Below are 25,394 nucleotides of genomic sequence, written 5' to 3'. Positions count from 1 at the left end.
AGGGATTTTCTCTGCCTCGTGATGGCTGGGTGTTGTGTGCTGTCCTTAGGTTAGTTAGGTTTAAGTAGTTCTAATTTCTAGGGGACTTATGACCACAGCAGTTGAGTCCCATAGTGCTCAGAGCCATTTGAACCATTTTGTTCAGAGTGGTATCAGAAACACCTCACAGAAGTTGTGCGAGTGTAAGAATCACTTTTCATCCTTCTTGATGTAGTTTTCAAACTCTGTTGCGTAAGCCATACAGAGAACACACGAGCAACAGCCGGCCGGTGTGGCCGAGCAGTTCTAGGCGCCTCAGCCTGGAACCGCGAGACTGCTACGGCCGCAGGTTCGAATCCTGCCTCGGGCATGGAAGTGTGTGATGTCCTTAGGTTAGTTAGGTTTAAGTAGTTCTAACAAGGGAGCCTCCCCATCGCACCCCCCTCAGATTTAGTTATATGTTGGCACAGTGGATAGGCCTTGAAAAACTGAACACAGACCAATCGAGAAAACAGGAAGAGGTTGTATGGAACTATGAAAAACATAAGCAAAATATACAAACTGAGTAGTCCATGCGCAAGATAGGCAACATCAATGAGAATGTAAGTTCAGGAGGGTCGTGGTCCCGTGGTTAGCGTGAGCAGCTGCGGAACGAGAGGTCCTTGGTTCAAGTCTTCCCTTGAGTGAAAAATTTACTTCATTTATTTTCGCAAAGTTATGATCTGTCCATTCGTTCACTGACGTCTCTGTTCACTGTTATAAGTTTAGTGTCTGTGTTTTGCGACCGCACCGCAAAACCGTGCGATTAGTAGACGAAAGGAAGTGCCTCTCCACTGGGAACCGAAAACATTTGACGCAAGATCATAGGTCAACCGATTCCTCCACAGGAAAACACGTCTGATATATTCTATACGACACTGGTGACGGCATGTGCGTCATATGACAGGAATATGTTGTCGACCCACCTAACCTGTACACTTGGCGAATGGGTAAAAAGATTCTTCTACCTTGCCCGATTTAGTTTCTCTTGTGGATGTGATAATCACTCCCAAAAAAGTGATGAAAACATAAGAGTTTGTCACATAAACTGCAACAAATGAATACAACAGTTTCAAAGTCGCACCGTTTTCCCTGTGACCTGTCAAAACATATGTTTTGTTTCGATGTTTGTTTAGGTGTAGCGTCCCCATACTACGGCGCAGCATCGGACGGACGGACAGATAATAATTGTCTGAAAATAAAAAATTAAAATTTTTACACCAGGGAAGACTTGAACCAAGGACCTCCCGTTCCGCAGCTGCTCACGCTAACCACGGCGCTCCTGAGTTTAGATCATCATTGATGTTGCCTATCTTGCACATGGACTACTCAGTTTGTATATTTTGCTTATTTTTTTCATAGTTGCACACAACTTCTTTCTGTTTTCTCGATTGATCAGTTTTTCAAGGCTTATCTACTGTGTCAACTTATAACTAAATCTGAGCGGGTGCGATGGGGAGATTCCCTTGTACGTTCTAGGGGACTGATGACCTCAGAAGTTAAGTCCCATAGTGCTCAGAGCCGTTTGAACGAGCAATAGTCATTTTGAAAAGCTGGCATGCAATCCACCATACCGCATCCACGTGTTTTGTAAATGTGACGTATGCTGCCATCTGTTGACTTCGTACGAAAGAACGCGCATATAGTGTCCCCAAAGAGAGCGTGCGTTGTCTTTTGCTTCCCGGCGGGGTCAGGGATTTTCTCTGCCTCGTGATGGCTGGGTGTTGTGTGATGTCCTTAGGTTAGTTAGGTTTAAGTAGTTCTAAGTTCTAGGGGACTGATGACCTAAGCTGTTAAGTCCCATAGTGCTCAGAGCCATTTTTTGTCTTTTGCGTTGGTTGATTTGGAGGAGGGGACAACAGCGAGGTCGTCGGTCCAATCGGATTCACAGAACCATCCCGGAAATTGCCTGAAGCGATTTTGGGGAAATCAGGGGGCGCTAAATGAGGATGGCTGGACGCGGATTTGAACCTTCATCCTCCCGAATGCGTCACCCCGCTCGGCTTCTCTATAGGACACAACTGCGAATGTGAACGTCTTGAGTGCGTTATGGTGACCGAAGGACAGGTTTTGTTTCAGGATGATTTCAAATATGAAAGTCGGACAGGAAGCCCAATGAGTCTAGACGACGAATTAAAATGTGGAAAGAAAAAAGAAAAAAGGTTGCCGCTGCTGTTGGTACGAAGGAGTTTGCTTTAAGGAAATGACTGAAAGCTGTGAGTACGGAACGTAGATTCTGGCATTTCCAGAGGCTGGATCCAGAGCATTAAGTGTGGGCGATGGTGGCAGAAAGAGTGCTCTTCCTTTGAGGGTTCAAATGGCTCTGAGCACTATGGGACTTAACATCTATGGTCATCAGTCCCCTAGAACTTAGAACTACTTAAACCGAACTAACCTAAGGACATCACACAACACCCAGCCATCACGAGGCAGAGAAAATCCCTGACTCCGCCGGGAATCGAACCCGGGAACCCCGGGCGTGGGAAGCGAGAACGCTACCGCACGACCATTTGAGGGTGATACTGCGTTCATTTGTGACATTTACTAAATGCATACTCCTTTTGACATGTTTTGCGTACTCTTAAGCGCAGGTGAACGAAACATTGCGCATTTTTGCAAAGTACAATAAAGGTATTACCTCTCTGCTGCTGTAGTCTTTTGGACGTGTAGAATTTGTGTTAATATTAAACTAAAATGATTTTGTTTTCCTGGTGATAATAAAGAAACTAACCTAACCTAAACTGGCCACGAAGGCCCAACGCTTCCAACCGGCCGCCGTGTCATCCTCAACCGACCAGCATCACTGGATGCGCATATGGAGGGGCATGTGGTCAGCACACCGCTCTCCCGACCGCTGCTTCTCAATCAAGAAGCTCCCTCAGTTTGCCTCACAAGGGCTGAGTGTAGCCCACTTGCAAACAGCGCTCGGCACATCGGATGGTCATCCATCCAAGTGCTAGCGCAGTCCGACAGCGCTAACTTCTGTGCTCGGATGAGAAGCGGTGTTACCACGGTGGCAAAGCCGTTGGTTTCCTAATAATAAAAACGTAGATATTTACGGTTATTCCTCACATACGCTCTCTTAGGAATGTTTCCCCTACGTGTGTCACCTACTCCAGTAAATCGATAGTGACTTCCAACAAGCAAAGTCTTAAAAAATGAGTGTCTCTAGGCGGAAAATGGTATTTTAGAAGTGAATCAGGTACTTCAATTTTGCTAGATCAACCCCCTATCATACGACGCAGATGAGTTCATTATGGGCTCCCCAAACGGTCTATACAGGCTGCATAGTGACTAATCCCCGCCCTTTCAGGGTCAAATGGTTCAAATGGCTCTGAGGACTATGGGACTCAACATCTGTGGTCATAAGTCCCCCTAGAACTTAGAACTACTTAAACCGAACTAACCTAAGGACATCACACACATCCATGCCCGAGGCAGGATTCGAACCTGCGACCGTAGCAGTCGCGCGGTTCCTGACTGAGCGCCTAGAACCGCTAGACCACCGCGGCCGGCCTTTCAGGGTCATAACAAATTATATTCGTCGTAATAAAAACAGCTGAGCCCAGATGTGCAAGACGGATTGCGATTATTGTTGGCAGGCAGGTAGGTGGTACGTGTCACTCACAGGTTAACCATAGTTGGTGGAATTGCTTGTGAAGAAGTTGAGTGCAGTCGTGCGTTTGTGCGTCAGTTGTTGTGAGCAGCTCATATTGTTGAGTTGTTATAGAAAGGGGGCAGTTTGCATTAGAACAGCGAGCTCGTATTCTGAAGTGTTGCATAAAGACACGCTCCATCAATAAATGTAGTGAAATGTTTCAACGGAATATGCTGGTAGGAAACTCTTCATGCCGGCCGCTGTGACCGAGCGGTTCTAGGCGCTTCAGTCCGGAACCACGCTGCTGTTACAGGTCGCAGGTTCGAATCCTGCCTCGGGCATGGATGTGTGTGATGCCCTTAGTTTAGTTAGGTTTAAGTACTTCTAAGTTCTAGGAGATTTATGACCTCAGATGTTAACTCCCATAGAGCTCAGAGCCATTTCAACCATTTTGAACCACTGGAATGAAGCAATGCCAAATGGCTCTGAGCACTATGGGAGGTCATCCGTCCCCTAGAACTTAGAACTACTTAAACCGAACTAACCTAAGGACATCACACACATCCATGCCCGAGGCAGGATTCGAACCTGCGACCGTAGCGGTCACGCGCTTTCAGACTAAAGTGCCCAGAACCGCACGGCCACACCGGCCGGCAAGTTCTTATAATTATTAAATAATGGCACCGCAGTGGTCCAAGGAAGCGATTGAAGCACTGATATGTACTTACAGGGAAGAACAGTGTCTGTACGTCGTGAAAAGCACAAACTATTATAATAAACACTTGCGTGCAGAAGCACTCGAAAGAGTTGCAAGTGCCGTGTGTCTTGTTCGACCATATACGACGAACAAGGAGTGCTGTAGCAAAATGCACAATTTAAGTACTCCATTTAAAGTGGAGTACGCCGTAATTGCCTGACGCATCACTGTGTCTTTCTTCTGAATCAGAGGCGCAACCATACAAAGCAGTTCTTCAAATACCAATACATCCATTCGTATAAAATTTACAAAGGATGTACGATCTTCTATCCTATAAAATAAAGTCGTATATAACAGTCATTATTGGTATATTTATAAAGTAATGAAATGGTGATACTTTTCAAACAAAAGTAGGTGTTATGCGAGCTAACCTCAACTCTTTATGAAGCATGGAGAGCACACCTTTTCCAGCGTTTCTCCTCTTAATCTAGTTTTTCGTCCATTCTTTCTTTGTTCTTCTCTGATTAGCATGCATTTCTGCATCGTTTAGCACCAAAACAGCTAATAACGCAAGTTTGCTCTGAACATCTGTACCTGAAGCAGCCATCTTCGTTCGATAGAACATGCAGCCGATCACAACACACACAACTAGCCGCCGATCTTGCACCGTGGGAGAGCTTCGGCATGGAAGATTTTCCCTGCAAGCTGGCAGGCATGCACGCCACCTCGCAAACTAGCTGCGAACCTTGCTCCGTGTGAGACGGGCTTTACGCTGGCAGGCAGAACCTCGTGGCAGTGCTACCACATGATACATTCCAGGTGCCGGAGCCTCCACCGCAACCCAGTGCGGTTGAGGACTATAGTCCGATCCACGAACGATGGCGGTTCGCGCATGTCGAGGCACAGACGGGGATTGCGTTGTTGACGATTCCAAACGACAGTTGCGGTACGCGCGCGAGCGCGTTTTCCGCTTGAAGAAAGCGTATATCCTGCAAATTACGTCTCACGCTTCCTTCTGCAGAATTTATCACTTGAGCCGTCGGCACACGAACCGTCCATCCGAACGTTGAACGTTGAGCGTGCCGAGTTTCTGACGTCATAGCGTGGAATAGCTATGGGAGTCTTTCCGATGCACGCCATCTCCCTCCAGTACAGAGTTGTGAGGCGCCATATTGCCATTCATTTCAAGCCTATACGTATATATGCCGTTTCTGGGCAACAGCAAATTGAGAATCACTCGAAAACCCGTTGTTAACTGTGTGATTCGTTGCAATAAAATTCGTGGCAAAATTATTATCACAACTTGCGTGTTATGAGAGTATACCATTTGAAGGCAACTAAACGCATTGCTCTTGGTACAATTTGTTATAATTAAATTTCAATTAGTAACATAGCTACGTTTAAGGCTTTTAGTAAGTGGCAAAATGGTGGGATTGGCTGAGCGATGTTTGTTGTCAGTTTATGACGTGCCGATGGTTCGCGTCTCGCCACGTCTAATTTTTTTTTCCCTAACATTCGCGTAATAGGCGATGCTTTGTTATTAGTTTAATATAAGTATATACTATCGTATTTGATGTTATGTAAATATAAGTTCACCTTTCTTTGAGAAGTGAGTTTGTTCGATTGGCTTAATGTAAGGGACAATTTGAGCTACTTGTACAACGATATTTTGCTCCTTTTTCTTCAAAGTTTCGTAATTCACATGTTGCAAAAATTATGCTACTGGGTAGGAACAGTTATCAAGTAAGAATGACCTTAGAGTTTTAATAAAACGTGTAAATGGTGAAATAATGCTTATCTTCTGTAGAGAAATATTGCAAATTTGTATTGCACTGTTTGTAATAGAACTGTTATAAGCCTGTGTCCTTACTTATTGGACATGGTACAATCCTTTTCGTCTTAAAACATGTACATGGATATTAATGTGTTTATTTGTGTATATTACATATAGAACAACGCGACTAGCGTTTGGGCAATGGTGGAAATATACGTTTTGATAGAGTTAATGTGGGAATTTTACGCGCGTCCGTTTAATAAACAGCGTGATTTACGAAGTAGAAACATCCCGCAAATGCCGCCGAAGTGCGTTGTGATGGCGTATACCACGTCGGGGCCCACGTACCGCATGCACAAGTCGCATCGTTCCTGAGCGTTCAGCAGCACGTTGAACTCAGCACGGTCAATGTTGATGTTCGACAGCACGGTCCGTGTGCCGACGGCTTTACCGCCACCACCAGCGATGACAAATCGCGACAAATGGAATAGATATTCACTAAACAGCTCGCTACGATCACGTTTAATGCTCGCATCAGCTATGGCATTAACAGCAGATAGCTGACACCGTTACTGAACGCTCAGTGGCACCCCCACCCTCGCCTAACTTGGCCTCACCATTGACCCTCACCTCACCTGGATCCCTCATCTCCGCTCCATCCAATCCAAAGCCCACAACCGCCTCCGACTCCTCAAACTCCTCTCTGGCCGGACATGGGGGTTGCACCCCTCTACCATCCTCCACACCTACAAATCCTTAATCCATCCCATCCTCTGTTATGCCAGTCCCGCCTGGATATCTGCACCCCCTAAATTCTATAAGTTCCTCCAGATCCTCGAGCGTCATGCACTCCGCCTCGCCTTCCGTATACGCCTCCCGTCCTCCACGCGGATCCTCTATGACCTGATTCCTTTCCCCCATCTGCTCCTGTTCCTCGAACATATCCACATACTCTACACCTCCCGCCACCTTGATTCTCCTCACCCCCTGTTTGCTCCCCGCCCCCTGCCACGCCTTCACTGTTGTGTCCCCCACCCTCCATCTCTACACCCTTCATCTTCTTTCCCAAGGTGGCTTCCATCAACTCCCCCTCCCGGATGATGCCCTCTCTCCCTCCATTTATCCCTCCTATCAACTCTGATCCTCACCCCCCTGCTTTTATCCGCCCTTTTCCTGGGCTCCCTCTCCTCCCCTTCCATCCTCTTTTTTCCCCACCTACCCTCTCTGTGCCCCCCTTCTCTCCCCTGAGTCCTTTTGTATTTCCCTCCTCTGCCTTTTCCCATTCCCTCTCGTGTCTGCCCTGCCCCTTCCCCCCTTATGAGTCCTCGCCCTCCTTTGGTTCCCCCCCCCCCTTTCGTTTTTCCTCTCCTCCCTCCTTGTTTTTCCCCCTCATCCGTCCAGGTCCAACCCCCCCCCCCCCCCAACCAATCTGCCCTAGGCTATGGTGTGTCCTCTTTGTGCCGATATTTTAGTGCAGTATTTACAGAGAGTGTTCAGTGTTGTGTGTCTTTTCCGAAGTGCTGCGAACGGACATCATACTGTCGCTGGGTGTGATTTCATATCTCTTGCGAACAGAAACCAGACTGTCGCCATGTTTTTTAATTGTCTGTCTACTATGTTACCTGTCTGCTTCCTGTGTATTTTATTCGCTTTGGCAACCCTTTGCTTTATGTTTTAACTTTCCACAATTTTCCGCCGTTTTACAATTTAAGTCACTGTTTTATCGCCTGCTTTTATTGTTTCTTAACTTCTTCTTACGTTTTAAAGGGTCTGTAGGCTGCAGAGCAGTGTAATAAGCTGCTGCCAGTCCGCCCTCTTCGGGGGGAATCGAAATTCAATAAAGAAAAGAAAGAAAAAAAAAAAAAAAAACGCTCAGTGGCTTTCAGAGAACACGTGACGTTCAAAGGGTTCAAATGGCTCTGAGCACTATGGGACTCAGCTGCTAAGGTCATTAGTCCCCTAGAACTTAGAACTAGTTAAACCTAACTAACCTAAGGACATCACAAACATCCATGCCCGAGGCAGGATTCGAACCTGCGACCGTAGCGGTCTTGCGGTTTCAGACTGCAGTGCCTTTAACCGCACGGCCACTTCGGCCGGTAACGCATGACGTAGGTACGCATGACAAGCCTAAACTCGATCGCCATCGTTCGCAACTTCAACTATAATATGTGAATGACTGTCATTTTTTTTACACACATCACAAAAGTTCTGTATCACCCTGGTTCCCAGAACTCCTGAAGACAGGTATTGACTGTGCATGTTTTATCACAAACACAGTCCCTTTGACTGTTCAGAGATGTCACTAAACCCGCCCAAAGATGTAAACACCCATGCATGAGTGAAGCACGTCGCTTGCCACGGTTCCTGTTTTTCCCTCGGTTTACTCCTGTTTGGAGTTTCCGCGCTTTCCTAGAGGGCGTTGCGTAGCCTCCGCGAGCGCGCTGGGTGGAAGGAGGCGCTGTGTGCCGTGCCCAGGGCAGACGAGGAGTTGAGACGAGTGTTTGGTCCTGGACGACCGTTCTGCTGCGGGACGCTCGGTCCCTCTGTGCTAAGTCTGGATGGGCCCAAAACCCGGGGCGTGAGCACACAAGAGGCCGTAAATCTGTGGACAACGTTCAGTTTCAGTTCATGGGCTGGGGAAGCTATGAAGTCGGTCTGCAGCTGCCAGTAACCTCCAGAAGGCGGTGTCGTCACTGAAAGTAAGATTTTTCATCTAGTTAGTGCAACGGTAGTCGTCTGGCGGGGTCAATCTCCCGGTGTTGTGGGAGCTATTAATAACTGTGTGGCAACGTTTCTCTGTTTTGAGTTTGTGATCGGAAATTGTCTTGCGTGTGTATTTCTGCCCCCTTGCATGATCGTGCATTTGAACGCCGTGCTGACTTACTTAAGGCGCGCGTCGTAAAGAAAAGGAAACATTTTTTTTGTTTTTTTGCCTCTGGACCTTCTGCAATGCAAGCCGTTGTTTACCCATGGACGGCGTAGGTCACTGTTTGGATAAGCACGTTGTAAAACGTTAAAATAACCTTGTACTGTCTGGCGGAGAGAAAGAGTGAACTGTAGCCAGTTAATTTTATGGATGTCTGAAACGCGAGATTATGTTAATATTCGCTAATATCTGCTGTGTTTTAGTACGTAGGCACATTTAACTTTAGTCACTGTCATTGTGTATGTGGTGTCACCGCCAGACACCACACTTGCTAGGTGGTAGCTTAAATCGGCCGCGGTCCATTTAGTACATTTCGGACCCGCGTGTCGCCACTGTGTGATCGCAGACCGAGCGCCACCACAAGGCAGGTCTCGAGTTACGGACTACCACTCGCCCCAGTTGTACGACGACTTTGCTAGCGACTACACTGACGAAGCCTTTCTCTCATTTGCCGAGAGACAGTTAGAATAGCCTTCAGCTAAGTCCATGGCTACGACCTAGCAAGGCGCCATTAGCCTTACATAGTTTGAAAGTTATCGTATGAAATGTCTCATCAAGAATGCTGTAAACAACAAGGATAATTAAAAGTTAAGTATTCGAGGAGCTGCATACTTTTCTTGCTACCATTCACTACTTATCCTGTTCCAGAATTCACGCCCGTCTGCGTTAGATAGCGTGTATTTCGGCCTCCTCTATCTACAAGGTTTTGGCACATTTGCCAACACATCAGTGTACATATTCTTGTGTTAAGGAGTTTGGTCCCAGTGGCATTTAAGTGCTCTATTTAGTTATATTTAAGGTAGTGCCAGAGTTTCTGTTTGGTAACCCTCCTAGCCACGACTGATGTCGGTTGCTCGGTCTGTCTGAAATGTTGGGCCTATTGGGTTGAGACCGTTGTTGACTTGCTCTCTTCAGTCTCGAATTCCCGTATTGATACTACGGGGATACTTCTGCCGTAATCTCATTTGCAGAAGTTATCAATTCTTGTCAGCACAAATGAAGCTGGGCAGCAAGCTTTGGGTAATAATTAAAAAATCGCCAGCTGGTCTTCGTCCAACTTAGTGGCTCGTGTTAGACGAGTTCCCTTTCCAGTTCGGGTAAATGTTTCCTCCTCCTGGCGGAGCCATCCTCTTTTCCGAGCCACGCTGGGGTAACAGTTGCCCGAGCGCCTATTGCCGCTCAATGTTCCAGGAGAATGAAATAAGAGGTTAATTATCTACTCCACCGTAATGCCCAAGAAAGGCGAATTAGAGTAGTTCTGGATAACCTAAGGACTGTACACTATTAAGATAGTTTTAGGTATGGTGAAATTGTTGTTTGTTAAAAAAGAAAAATGGTTCAAATGGCTCTGAGCACTATGGGACTTAACATCTGTGGTCATCAGTACCCTAGAACTTAGAACTACTTAAACCCAACTAACCTAAGGACATCACACACACCCATGCCCGAGGCAGGATTCGAACCTGCGACCGTAGTGGTCACGCGGTTCCAGACTGAAGCGCCTAGAACCGCACGGCCACTGTTTGGTAAAATTTAGCCTTCTGTGTAGGTAGTCCGGCGCATTCGACGATCCAACATTGTTATAGAACTGAAAGACTTGGTTTTGATGTATTTGCTGAGACGTGACTTAATTATTTGTAATTGGTTTTGATGAATTTGCTGAGACTCGACTTAATTATTTGCTATTGATGTTAATTGCTTTAGATGAATTTTCTTCAATCTGTGGTTACAATTCTTAATGATTGATCGTTCTTAACGGTGTAACACTTAAAGTACGTCTGATTGACCCATATGTTACCTACCGACTTCATTCAGAGACTGAAAGGGTGATTCTTGATCTAGTTCTATGAGACTTTATTAACCGTTGATCGTTATCGTTTATGGTCTTAAATATATGTTTGTTTGAAGGAGTAATCATAGATTCCTATTGTTTATTAAGTAATTCTTAAGTTATATACCAAATATTACGAGTGCAAATATTCTCTCATTGTTACACTTGCGTGTTCTGTGGTTTGCACTGAAGGGTGTGTGCAAAATCCACAGTGAAGCGTTGGGGCGAGTTAATCCTTTCCCTTATCATTACCTTTAGCTGATTGTTTGTCGCTTGTTATTGAAATTGGTTGGGAGAATAGTTTATTGACTGACCCTGTAGATAGAGTAAATCAATGAGCAGAACCTATTAGGCGGAGGGGGTCCGAGAGCCGATCAGTCCCAGTCGTTCCAACACGAAGGACGTACACGGATCGTGTTGTCTGTACTTCGACCATGCCTAGACGGTCAATACTGCGGTTCGATCGCGTCCGCATTGTTCCTTTGTGGCAGGAAGGGCTCTCAATAAGGGAAGTGTCCAGGCGTCTCGGAGTGAACCAAAGCGATATTGTTCGGACATGGAGGAGATACAGAGAGACAGGAACTGTCGATGACATGCCTCGCTCAGGCCGCCCGAGGGCTACTACTGCAATGGATGACCGCTACCTGCGGATTATGGCTCGGAGGAAACCTGGCAGCAACGCCACAATGTTGAATAATGCTTTTCGTGCAGCCACAGGACGTCGTGTTACGACTCTAACTGTGCGCAATAGGCTGCACGATGCGCACAACTTCACTCCCGACGTTCATGGCGAGGTCCATCTTTGCAACCACGACACCGTGCAGCGCGGTACAGATGGGCCCAACAACATACCGAATGGATCGCTCAGGATTTGCGTCACGTTCTCTTCACCGATGAGTGTCGCATATGCCTTCAACCAGACAATCGTCGGAGACGTGTTTGGAGGCAACCTGGTCAGGCTGAACACCTTAGACACACGGTCCAGCGAGTGCAGCAAGGTGGAAGTTCCCTACTGTTTTGGGGTGGCATTATGTGGGGCCGACGAACGTCGCTGGTGGTCACGGAAGGCGCCGTAACGGCTGTACGACACGTGAATGCCATCCTCCGACCGAAAGTGAAACCATATCGGCAGCATATTGGCGAGGCATGCGTCTTCATGGACGACAATTCGCGCCCCCATCGTGCGCATCTTGTGAATGACCTCCTTGAGGATAACGACATCGCTCGACTACAGTGGCCAGCATGTTCTCCAGACATGAACCTTATTGAACATGCCTGGGATAGGTTGAAAAGGGCTGTTTATGGACGACGTGGCCCACCAACCTCTCAGAGGGATTTACGCCGAATCGCCGTTGTGGAGTGGCACAATCTGGAGCAACAGTGCCTTGGTGAACTTGTGGATAGTATGACACGACAAATACAGCCATGCATCAATGCAAGAGGACGTGCTACTGGGTATTAGAGGTACCGGTGTGCACAGCAGTCTGGACCACCACCTCTGAAGGTCTCGCTGTATGGTGGTACAACATGCAATGTGTGGTTTTCGTGAGCAATGAAAAGGGCGGAAATGGTGTATATGGTCTCTGTATTCCAATTTTCTGTATAGATTCCTTAACTCTCGGAACCGAGGTGATGCAAAACTTCTTTTGATGTGTGTATCTTAAGAAATTCTCCGTAGTTTTGTGAACACCAAAAAGTTTACTTCGAGGAAAGAGAGCCCTTAATTAGAGGAATTTAAAAGTAGCTGCATATATGACGTCGTCTCCACATGAAGCAGATAGCTCTGTTAAAAAATCAGAATTTTGTTCAAAAATGGTTCAAATGGCTCTGAGCACTATGGGGCTTAACATCTGAGGTCATCAGTCCCCTAGAACTTAGAACTACTTAAACCTAACAAACCTAAGGACATCACACACATCCATGCCCGAGGCAGGATTCGAACCTGCGACCGTAGCGGTCTCGCGGTTCCAAACTGAAGCGCCTAGAACCGCTCAGCCACACCGGCCGGCTAGAATTTTGTTCTCTCACTTGTTTGTCTTTATGACTTTTTAGTCTCTAATGTCTCAGTAACACAAGATTATTATGGGAGAACATGGTAGGAGTCAAAATGCAAATGAGAGTTTTTACAACTGCACACGGGAACGGATTCCAAAACCTGATGTGGTAGGACTAAACACTTTGAAAATAGGTGTGCTGGATTTTCTGCTATGTTTCATCGCTGGTGCAGTGTCAAGGTTTAAGTCTACAGGAATTGATAGGAATGCCTTGTGACTAAATATGCAAAGAACTTTAATTGCCATTGACCGCAGGAGATTCTTCCAAAAAAAGAAATCGGTTTTGGAAGCCACCAAAGAATCAAGAACAAGAAGTAGTATTCTGAAAAAGAAAAGAGAGGGAGAACAACACCATAAACAAGATAAATATGAATCTGGAATGCATTAGTGAATGCAGGGTACGTAGAAAAACAAGGTTTAACTTTAACTGGAACTTCCCAGAAGTTCAATTTTTGCTGTTCTGGTACACTATGATGAAAAACTGTTAGAGACAAGAGGCCTTACATTTTCTGTACTGTCCTAAAACATATTTCACTAAAAAAAAACAGACTATTCTTATGACGTAATTTTGAAAATTAAAGATTTTTAAAGTAAAAACTATGGGTTGATTACCGAAATTTTTGATAATCATTATTTTTAAAAAGTTTGTGCAATAACTAATGGCAGCGATATTTTTTTAAAAAACTTGATTTAAAGAAATATTGTAAAGAACTTCGAGAAAAAACTCGCTACTACATTATTTTTATTTCGAGAGATATGTGCCTATGCTGTAGATAAATAATTAACATGCTTTTTTTCACTTGCAACACAAAACACAATTCCGAAAAAATATGTGAGACCGAAAACTGTGGTTCGTCCACTACATTGCTTCCAAAAGATCTCTAAAAGATATGGGTTTACAACTCTTTGAGCTACGCTTTTAAGAAAACTCGCAAATTTGTCTAAGATTTTCCCTTGTGTTCACGAACCAGTTCCTTAAGCCGCGTGCATACTAAGACAACGAACGACAGCAAACCACGTCTTGCGCCTATATTTGCTTAGTGTGTACGTGCGGCAAATCGCAGCCAGAGAAGCTGTTGGCCTGGGTTGTGGTTCGGCCTGCTGGTGGTAACATCAAAGCGTTGGCGGTGTTGGCCTTGGGGCCCTCGAAGCCGGGACGAATGTTCGTTGCTTCAGTGGTGATTTGCTGGATCTCTAGAACGAGTGTGTGTGTAGGTTTCTCAGCACAGCCACAAGGCACACTTACTATGTCCTATTGACCGGTTTCGCTCTTTAATTTAACAAGAGCATCGTCAGAGCCTCTGGAATGTAAAGTTTAAAGTACAGTAGTTGGCTGTTACAGAGGAAAACTGGTTAATAAAACATACTGACAAAGAGAGGTCCCCAGTGATAGGATCGAATTTTTGCAATCACCGATGGTGATGTAAGTCAGCATCCCAGGTAACACGTCCTGAAGCCATTCAGCCTGGTGGGTCCTCGTTTACGAGCACAGGACGAAAAATAAAACTTAGCCTGCTACTCTAGAGCATTATAATGAACGCCATTTTTCCGCTTCTTGTTGTAGCGTAATGGATAGCATATTAGACTTGTAAACGGCTGGTAGTGGGTTCGAGTCCTGCTACATTTCTTCAAGTTCTTTTTAAATTTTTATCGACATGACACCCATTATTGGTTTTCTTCCGTTATTTGGATCAAATGTGATGTTCTTAAAATTTCTAATCCTTTGTTACGTCATTTTAACCACAGATTAACTTTTTCATTTGTTTTCATTGCTCCATTGGGCTCAAAATCATTGGTGGATTTGCTGTTGCCCAAGACAAATTGGTTCCTTTTTTTTTGTTTCTAGTTTTGCGTTTTCCTCTTGCATTTGTTCTATGTGTGTGTGTGTGTGTGTGTGTGTGTGTGTGTGTGTGTGTGTGTGTGTGTGCGACATTTAAAATGTGCGACAACGCAATTTCATCAGCCAGCAAATGTCACGATGAAACAAAGGTGGTATTTGATGAAGAAATGAGGAGAAATTTCAGGAATGCCTTACTCTAGGGATTATTTATTTACGAGGAGCGATTTCTTCTTTCTGAACCCTGATCTTATAAATGCAATCTCCATAGCGATAGGCGAACGAATTGCAGAGGAAGCGATTATTGTTCAGCACGAGGACCTCATTTTAAACAGAGACACTCATGAAGAGGGACTTTATGATGAGGTAACCCTTTCCATGCTACTATCTGTTAATTTTCGATTTTTTTCATCCGATATCAACATGAAAAAATTTGTTTTTTGCAATGTTTGCTCGACAATGGACACCGACATCCATTCCGTTAAAATACAAAACAAAAAAGGTTGCCTTCGCCGAAGCCTATCCCAATTACTCACTGAAAAGTATCCAACAAAGTGGTTTCTCTAGTTTGCGCAGAAAAGAAGACTTGAGGAAATGGAAACATGATTTCAAAGGAAGAGGAACTAAATTCCGTACGCTGTGTCTAATTGATACCGAAACATTTGAAAAATTGAAGGATACTTGGATGTGACACGAACAAGTGACAATGTGTACACTTCAACAATGGGCGATCGCTATCTCCGTTCCGAGCCTATCGGAAAACTTTTAATTCTTTTCAAGTGGGAAAGGGCAAACAATTTTAAAATAAAACAGGGAATAGGTTAGAGAAAAGTGACTAAATTCGCTAGTGAAAATGACTTCACAACACATGAAGAAACATTAGAATTACAGTCCAGACCTTGTCACTGATACGGATCAAATGGGTTGCAATTACAAATTAACATATCATCGATCACTGGAGTTTCAGGGATCAAAGACGGTATAGGTGCAAAAGAAAACTTTGGCGAAAGCAACACATTCACATGCAGCACAAAATTCTTCGACATTCACTGGTGAATCGCTACCATGCGTGTTCCTATGTAGGCAGGAAGTCGGAAATAAATTCGAACCTAGGGTTTCTAAAGAAATTGAACGTTTGGAGTTAGAATACGGAATGTGGTCGTCACCTGCTCAAAATTAGGAAAATTAACGAAAGAACTGTACAGGCTATATGTGCAATCCGTAATGAAACCACGCGTCAAAGAAAAAAATATATATATTTTTTATTTATTTACTTGTTGATTTATGGAGTAGTTACATTATACGGCGACATCTTTGTGAACAGCGCTTTAAAAGCTGCATGTAGTGTGAAAATTATTGGTCCAAAGTATTCTCTCTGTGTTAGCCACGTGACGTATATTTTTATTGTCAGGTGACATATTTCTTTAAACAAGCTTCAGAGCGCACCGGAATTACTTCAAGATAAACGCGAAATTGCTTAAGGTGAAGACGTAATCAAAATACTTGTAAATTTTCACTGGATCCTCTGTGCACCAGCCTTTCGAAACATGTTGAGGTACGCCTGGTATGGATCCAAGTTGGGTGATTAAAAGACAGTATTTCGTAACGTCAATAATTTTTCGAACTTGATGGAGAAACAATGTTAATGTAGAAAGGTGGCATTTATATTTTGTCCATGGAGCGAAAGCACTTTGTATTGTAGATGTTTGTATGACGGTTACACCAAAAAATGTGCATCTCGGAATGAAACAGAAATTTCTGTGATTGTCGCACAACCAATATGAATACCACGATTTCGTTCTTGATGCCCAGTCGCTTAATCCTTATTTTTAAACTGTTAAATATTACAATTTATAAATAAAAAATACTTAAAACCAGATGGACAACGATTCCAAATGAAAAAAAGAATGACAGGAAGACAATACAACAAATAAGAAGGTTAATACGATTGTTAAAATGACGTGGCAAAGAATCAGAAGGTACAAAAACATTAAATTTGAACCAAATAACAAAAGAATAATAATGGCGGAAAAGACTTACAGCAATGTCAATAATTTGGGCCTACCACCTTCTGCCGGCCGGAGTGGCCGTGCGGTTCTAGGCGCTACAGTCTTGAGCCGAGCGACCGCTACGGTCGCAGGTTCCTATCCTGCCTCGGGCATGGATGTGTGTGATGTCCTTAGGTTAGTTAGAGATGTAAGTAGTTGTAAGTTCTAGGCGACTGATGACTCAGAAGTCAAGTCCCATAGTGCTCAGAGCCATTTGAACCATTTTCATACCACCTTCTGTTTGCGCGGGTAGTATGCTATCCATTACGCTACGACAGCAATCTTAAGAGTGGTGTTCATTACAATGCTCTAGATTAGCAGACTAAATTTTGTTTGGTCGTTTCGTTTAATGGCTCAAGTGAACACTACTACACAGATCGTTACAAAAATTCGAGCCCCACCCAAGGGACCTCTCCTTGTGAGTTCGACTTATGGCTGTCCTGAAATAATTTGCACAGTCGCTGTTGCTCCTGCAGGTAATGCCTGCTCTCGCTACGGGTGTCTACTTTTTGTTTGAAAATATCGACGTATGGAGTGGAATGTGGAAAGGGTATTAAAGCTGATAAGAGTTTTATCGTAAATGGGTATGTTTGTGGGCTCCTACAAACTCCAATTAAAAAACCAATTTGAAAAGATTAGACGCTTGGCGGGAAATGAGTGAGTCGTTAGAAAGAAATGTGCACGATATGGAAAACAAAATGGAGCCTTTACTGACATCTTTTTGCAGTGAAAAAAAAACTGGAAGCTGCCATTAACTCTTTGAAGAGCGGGAATCATTGTAACCCACAACATATGTAAATGCTTTGAAAGGGCGGTGGTCACAGTGGCCAACCACACATTTTTCTGTTTACCGCCCACGGGCGGCAGTACTCTCAACCAACCAATTAATTATTGACTTTGAGTTTCATTAGATGGCACGAGAATCACAGTGAATTACTTACGGCACGAGCTGATATTTCGTGCATGGTTGATGTTGTCCGTGGAAGTTTCATGCATTTCTCTTTGTAGCTTTTCTTCGTACGGCTATTTTTAGTAGCAATTCTTTATACACTGAAGCGCCAAAGAAACTGGTATAGGCATGCGTATTCAAATACAGAGACATGTAAACAGGCAAAATATGGCGCTGCGGTCGGCGACGCATATATTAAGACAAGTGTATGGCGCAGTTGTTAGATCGGTTACTGCTGCTACAATGGCAGGTTATCAAAATTTAAGTGAGTCTGAACGTGGTGTTATAATCGGCGCACGAGCGATGGGACACAGCATCTCCGAGGTAGGGACGAATTGGGGATTTTCCCGCACGATCATTTCACGAGTGCACTGTGAATATAAGGAATCCGGTAAAACATCACATCTCCGACATCGATGCGGCCGGAAAAAACATCCTGCAAGAACGGGACCAATGACGACTGAAGAGAATCGTTCAATGTGACGGAAGTGCAACCCTTCCGCAAATTGCTGCAGATTTCAGTGCTGGGCCATCAACAAGGGTCAGCGTGCGAATCAATCAATGAAACATCATCGATACGGGCTTTGGAAGCCGAAGACCCACTCGTGTACACTTGATGACTGCGCGACAGAAAGCTTTACGCCTCGCCTGGGCCTGTCAACATTGACATTGGATTGTTGATGACTGGAAACACGTTGCCTGGTCGAACGAGCCACGGTTCGAATCGTATCGACCGGATGGACGTGTACCGGTATAGAGAAAACCTCATGAATCTATGGACTCTGCATGTCAGCAGGGGAACGTTCAAGCTGGTGGAGGCTCTGTAAAGTTCTGGGGCTTGTGCAGTTGGAGTGATATGGGGCCCCTGATACGTCTAGATACGACTCTGACAGGTGACACGTACGTAAGCATCCTGCCTGATCACCTCCATCCATTCGTGTCCGTTGTGCATTCCGGCGGACTTGGGCAATTCCAGCAGGACAATTCGACACCCCACACGTCCAGAATTTCTACAGACTGCCTCCAGGAACACTCTTCTGAGTTTAAACACTTCCGCTGGCCACCAAACTCCCCAAACATGAACATTATTGAGCATATCCAGGACGCCTTGAAACGTTCTGTTCAGAAGAGATCTCCACCCCCTCGCACTCTTACGGATTTGTAGGCACCCCTGCAAGATTCATGGTGTCAATCCCTTCCAGCACTGCTTCACTCATTACTCGAGTCCATGCCACGTCAGGTTGCGGCACTTCTGCGTGCTCGCGGGGGCCCTATACGATATTAGGCAGGTGTACCAGTTTCTTTGGCCCTTCAGTGTAGATACGATGTGTAGATGATACGGAGATATTTCTTAATATGCTATGTTCTTTTGTATTATTATAGTATAATTACTTCATGAGTTGTTCACAATGGTGCCATGTATCAAACACATATTCAAATCCTAATTTATTGTAAATAGCAATTAACGAAGTAAAGGTTGCTAACGTTGGGCCGGCTCGATTTCTCAGAGAATACCGTGAACAGACACACACTAGCAGCTACTTCGTGTACCCAATGTTGCCAGAGATTCGCTATCATAGTGGAGAGTTGTTCCAATGCGACACAAAGCAACTATGAAAAGTTAAGATTTGCATTAAGTTCTTGTAATTCACTAGTACTCATGATTGAAACGTCATAGTGACACGGTAATGGCGATTAAATTTCTGGAGCCGTCACTGAAAAGTACAAGCAGTTCACGTCATTTTGTCGTATTCGCAATATAAAGTTATGTGCCTTTGGACGAAGACTAGTATTATTCAGCGATGCAGTTCCTTCGAAAGATCCACCACGAATTTTATGTAATCTCAGGCTAAGTAGGCCACTATGAACAAAATTTAAGTAATGATTTTCATTTTGATAGTCAAACGTGACTCCTGTTTTTATCTTCGAAGGGGACATTTCTACTTTTAGCCTCCTTGGTTATGAACACACATTATTCGGTTTCAGATGCCGACAAAAACACTTTTAGATACAAAAAAAAGGATGAAATGCATTGATAGTTATTTAGATGAGTGTAGCCATCACACTATAGCCCATTCACGGGAACTTCCTGTTCCAATGAAGGAAACCAGGCTACCAGATTGGACCGATGACACATGTTAATACTTTTCAAGTACTTCATTAACAGTGCATATTTATGACTTCCGTTTCCGCTATAGTCAAATGTAAAAGATGATGTTCAAGGTACATTGAACATAAAATATTTATCGCAATATCCTAGGATTTTATGACACATTTTCTGTAGGTGAACCATCGATAACAACCTTTCCCTAAACGTTATGGATGGCCGTGAGGCGATGGCCAAATGCCAATAAAGGAAAAAATCATTTCCCGTGACTTATGGCAGTTCAGTGTAGCAATGGGTGGCGTTATTTCACTGCAAACAAGCATCAAGATTTTAACACTAAGGTGTCTACACACGTAACTGCATGTCTGATAAGCACGCATGATCATGCGTTTTGCACAAGCATGCACAAATCGCTCATGACTCCATACGGTTTAAGGATGCATGTACAAGCATCATTTCTTACGCGAAATATGTCAAGTCGAAGGACGATGTCCTTGCATGATTGGTCATGATAGCGAATGATTTTGCAGAGAGGTCGGATTTTTCGCATTGTGCTAACTACGTTAATAGAAAACATGGGAAGAAAGTTCCTTTGGCTGCGACTGACTCATTTGATTCTAACTGCAAACCTACAGCAACGTTCTACTTGCCACAGCAGACGCCAAATGGCAGAATATCGCGCAGAAGTGTACTTCGGAACGAAGGCTATTTTTTTTATGCTTTTACTTTCAGGACTGATATCCTTACATCATTCTTTTTTTCTTTTCCGTACAGAATTTGAGCCAGCCGTGACAAAACTGTTTTGGTGAGCAAAGATACTCGTATAGGAGACAAGCGAAATACCCTCAGACTTCTAGAAGAATATAATATGTACTTCCAATTCCAATCAAAGCGAGTGCTAATAGGTGTGAATATCACCGAACCACGAGTTTAATAAGTCACGGGTGCAAAATACTAACACGAATTCTTTACAGACGAATGGAAAATCTGGCAGAAGCCGACCACGGGGAAGATCAGTTTGGATACCGTAGAAATGTTGGAACACGCGGGGCAATACTGATACTACGACTTATCTTAGAAGATGGGTTAAGGAAAGGCAAACCTAAATTTCTGGTATTTGTACACTTAGAGAAAGCTTTCGACAATGTTGACTGGAATACTTTCAAATTCTGATGATGGCAGGGACAAAATACAGGGAACGAAAGGCTATTTATAATTTGTGCAGAAACCAGATGACAGTTACAAGAGTCGAGGGGCATGAAAGGGAAGCAGTGGTTGGGAAGGGAGTGAAACAGGGTGTAGCCTATCCCCGATGTTGTCCGGTCTGTGTACTGAGCCAGCAGCAAAAGAAACAAAAGAAAAATTTGTAGTAGGAATTGAAATCCATGGAGAAGAAATAAGAACCTTCAGGTTTGGGTTCAAATGGCTCTGAGCACTATGGGACTCAACATCTTAGGTCATAAGTCCCCTAGAACTTAGAACTACTTAAACCTAACTAACCTAAGGACATCACACACACCCATGCCCGAGGCAGGATTCGAACCTGTGACCGTAGCAGCCTCGCGGTTCCGGACTGCAGCGCCAGAACCGCACGGCCACCGCGGCCGGCACCTTCAGGTTTGCCGACGACATTGCTATTTTGTCAGAGACAGCGACGGACCTGGAAAAGCAGTTGAAAGGAGTGGACAGTATCTTGAAAGGAGGACATAAGATGAACGAAAACGAGGATAATGGAATGTAGTCGAATTAAATTGGGTGACGCGGAGGGAATTAGATTAGGAAATGAGACACTTAAAGTAGTAGACGACTTTTGCTATTTGGGAAGCAAAATAACTGATGATGGTCGAAGTAGAGAGAATATAAATGTATGGCTATGACAAGGAAAGCGTTTCTGAAGAAGATAATTTTTTTTTAACATCACGTATAAGTTTAAGGGTCAGAAAGTCTTTTCTGAAAGTATTTGTACGGAGTGTACCCATGTATGTAAGTGAAACATGAAGGGTAAATAGTTGACAAGAAGAGAACAGAAGCTTTTGAAATGTGGTGCTACAGAAGAATGCTGAAGATTGGGTAGATGACGCAATTGATGAGGAGGTATTTTAATATAATTGGGAAGAAGGGGAATTTTTGGCACAACTTGACTAGAAGAAGGGATCAGTTGGTAGGACACGTTTGGGGCACAAAGCGATTACTAATTTAGTACTGGAAGGAAGCGTGGAGGGTAAAAATCGTAGAGGAAGACCAATAGATAATAGATTCAGAAGGATGTAGGGTGCAGTAGTTACTCGAAGATAAAGAGGCTTGCACAGGATAGAGTGGCACGGAGAGCTGCATGAAATCAGTCTCAGGGGTGAAGACCACAACAGCAGCAAGAACATAGTATTTTGACCTCGGTAAACTGATCTTTTTTTATTACTACATCTTCCTTTGCTGCAGAATACGAGGGTCACTCCAAAAGAAATGCACACTATTTTTGTAAAAAATACAGTTTTTATTCTGCATGTGTGAAAGTTTTACAGTGTGTTTGTTTTCAAACTTAGTTCAACCTGCTCCCGTCAGTGGCGCCGTCACAACACGTCTTCAAGATTGCTGCTACACTTGACATTCGTAGAAGCAACGTCCTGTCATAGAACTCCTGTGCTGTGAAACGAGACAGTGGGAAACATCCACAAGAGGTTGAAGAAGGTGTACGGATATGCTGCTTTCGATCGCAGTACAGTCAATCGGTGGGCAAGGAGGTTACGTGATGAAAGCGGGCACGGCAATATTGAGGATTGTCCTCGCAGCGGCAGACCTCGTACTGCACACACTCCAGACAATGTGCAGAGGGTTAACGAATTGGTGACTGCTGACAGGCGCATCACAGTGAACGAATTGTCACGCTGCGTTGGGATAGGGGAAGGAAGTGTTTGCAGAATATTGAAAGTGTTGGTGTTAAAAAAGGTTTGTGCCAGGTGGGTTCCCAGGATGTTGGCAGTGGCCCCCAAAGAAACAAGAAAAACGGCATGCAGCGAACTTTTGGAACAGTACGAGAATGGTGGAGATGAATTTCTTGGAAGAATTGTGACAGGTGATGAAACGTGGCTCCATCATTTTTCACCAGAGACGAAGAGGCAATCAGTGGAGTGGCATCACCCAAATTCACCCAAGAAAAAAAAAAATTCAAAACCACACCTTGTGCCGGAAAAGTTATGGGTACGGTGTTTTTCGATTCCGAAGGACTCTTGATTGTGGGCATCGTGCCAAGTGGAACCACCATAAATTCTGATGCATATGTGACGACACTGAAGAAACTTCGAGCTCGATTGAGTCGTGTTCGACCACAGCGGCAGAAGCAAGATGTTTTACTGTTGGACGACAATGCACGGCCACATGTCAGTCAAAAAACCGTGGAAGCGATCACAAAACTCGGATGGATAACACTGAAACACCCGCCTTAGAGTCCTGACCTGGCTCCATGTAACTACCATTTCTTTGGGAACTGTCTTCGAGGAACAAGGTTTGAAAATGATGACTCCCTTGTGCACGCTGGCAAACAGTGGCTCCAACAGGTTGGTCCAGAATTTTACCTTGCGGGTAAACAGGCGCTGGTTCCAAGATGGCGTAAGGCAGTTGAGAGGGATGGAAATTATGTGGAGAAATATTGTTCCTAATGGATGTATATACACACTGTAACTTTCAAACATGTAGAATAAAAGAATGAGATTTTCATTCTTTAGCGGAGTGTGCGGTGATATGAAACTTCCTGGCGGATTAAAACTGTGTGCTGGCCCGAGACTCGAACTCGGGACCTTTGCCTTTCGCGGGAAAGTACTCTGTCAACTGAGATACCCACACACGTCTCACACCCCGTCCTCGCGGCTTTACTTCTGCCAGTACCTCGTCTCCTACCTTCCAAACTTTACAGAAGCTCTCCTGCGAACTTTGTAGTGAGGACAGGGCGTGCGTCGTGCTTGGGTAGCTCAGTTGGCACAGCACTTGCCCACGAAAGGCAAAGGTCCCGAGTTCGAGTCTCGGTCCGGCACACAGTTTTAATCTGCCAGGAAGTTTCATGTAGAATAAAAGATGGATTTAAAAAAAAAATAGTGTACATTTCTTTTGGAGTGACCGTCGTAAATTGGTTTATATTTAACAAGAAGACCATACGCATCAGCCCTATTTGTTTTTATCGTGATACAGCTTTGATTTGATGTTCCACAGGAAACGCTGTCTTTCGTAAATCGGAATGAAATCTTGCAGCGATTCGCGGCTGTTATGTTTCAGATCACTACAGATGACTTCCCAGCATTAGTACACACGCTCAATCGTGCGTACCCTGTATGCTCGCGCAAGCTTACATAACTGAAATCCGATCGAGCATCGAGCAGTTTGTACATTACTCGTACTGCACACACTCTAGCACGGTTGAGCAAAACGCCTGACCGTGTGTGCTTGTCAAGCACGCAGTTACGTGTGTAGCCTCCTTTAAACACACAAATAACAAAAAATAAAGAGAAAACGTCCGCAGACAAGCACAACAATGAAGACAAAAGAACGAGCAGTCTTTATTGTCCAGAAGGCATGCAGGAAGGAAGTTTATTAACAGCAAGGAGTGGACAACGTGAACAGAAGGAGATGCGTTCGCCGCCGCTCACCTCTTCTTGGCGCCGCCGGCCACCGAAGGCTCCACCACCAGCGACGACCCCTGGAAGTTGTAGCCTGCAACACACCACACACGTCCGTCACTAAATGGTTCAAATGGCTCTGAGCACTATGGAACTTAACATCTGAGGTCATCGGTCCCCTAGAACTTAGAACTACTTAAACCTAACTAACCTAAGGACATCACACACATACATGCCCGAGACAGGATTCGAACCTGCGACCGTAGCGCTCACGCGGTTCCAGACTGAAGCGCCTAGAACCGCTCGGCCACCGCGGCCGGCCCGTCACTAAAACTACATTAACACTGAAGCGCCAAACAAATTGCTACAGGCATGAGTATTCAAATACAGGGATACGTAAACAGGTACAATACGGCACTGCAGTCGGCAATGCCTATACAGGGTGGTCCATTGATCGTGACCGGGCCAAATATCTCACGAAATAAGCGCCAAACGAAAAAACTACAAAGAACGAAACTCGTCTAGCTTGAAGGGGGAAACCAGATGGTGCTACGGTTGGCCCGCTAGATGGCGCTGCTATAGGCCAAACGGATAGCAACTGCGTTTTTTAAATAGGAACCCCCATTTTTTATTACATAATCGTGTAGTACGTGAAGAAATATCAATGTTTTAGTTGGGCCACTTTTTTCACTTTGTGACAGATGGCGCTTTAATAGTCGCAAACGTATAAGTACGTGGTATCACGTAACATTCCGCCAGTGCGGACGGTATTTGCTTCGTGATACAGCACCCGTGTTAAAATGGACCTGTAGCGACGCTGCCGCGCGCTAATTCAAGCTCGCCGGTGTGTGTGTGTGTGTGTACGTGTGTGTGTGTGTGTGTGTGTGTGTGTGTGTGTGTGTGTGTCAGTGCAGTGCTGTGCGGTGGTAATAACTGTACACGACGTTT

The 25,394-nt window shown here is 44.6% G+C and overlaps 1 protein-coding gene across 1 annotated transcript in view; it reads right to left on the bottom strand.

Moving 5' to 3' along the window:
* Positions 1 to 25,394, bottom strand: part of LOC124553767 (insulin-like growth factor 2 mRNA-binding protein 1) — an 885,110-nt gene that overhangs the window by 678,777 nt on the left and 180,939 nt on the right. Inside the window, 1 exon segment of the mRNA XM_047127703.1 lies at positions 24,477 to 24,540. Within this exon segment, the coding sequence (XP_046983659.1) occupies positions 24,477 to 24,540 (64 nt within the window).

The sequence above is a fragment of the Schistocerca americana genome, chromosome 11, assembly GCF_021461395.2.
Source record: "Schistocerca americana isolate TAMUIC-IGC-003095 chromosome 11, iqSchAmer2.1, whole genome shotgun sequence".
NCBI lineage: Eukaryota > Metazoa > Arthropoda > Insecta > Orthoptera > Acrididae > Schistocerca > Schistocerca americana.
This window is presented reverse-complemented; position numbering and strand designations above follow the sequence as displayed.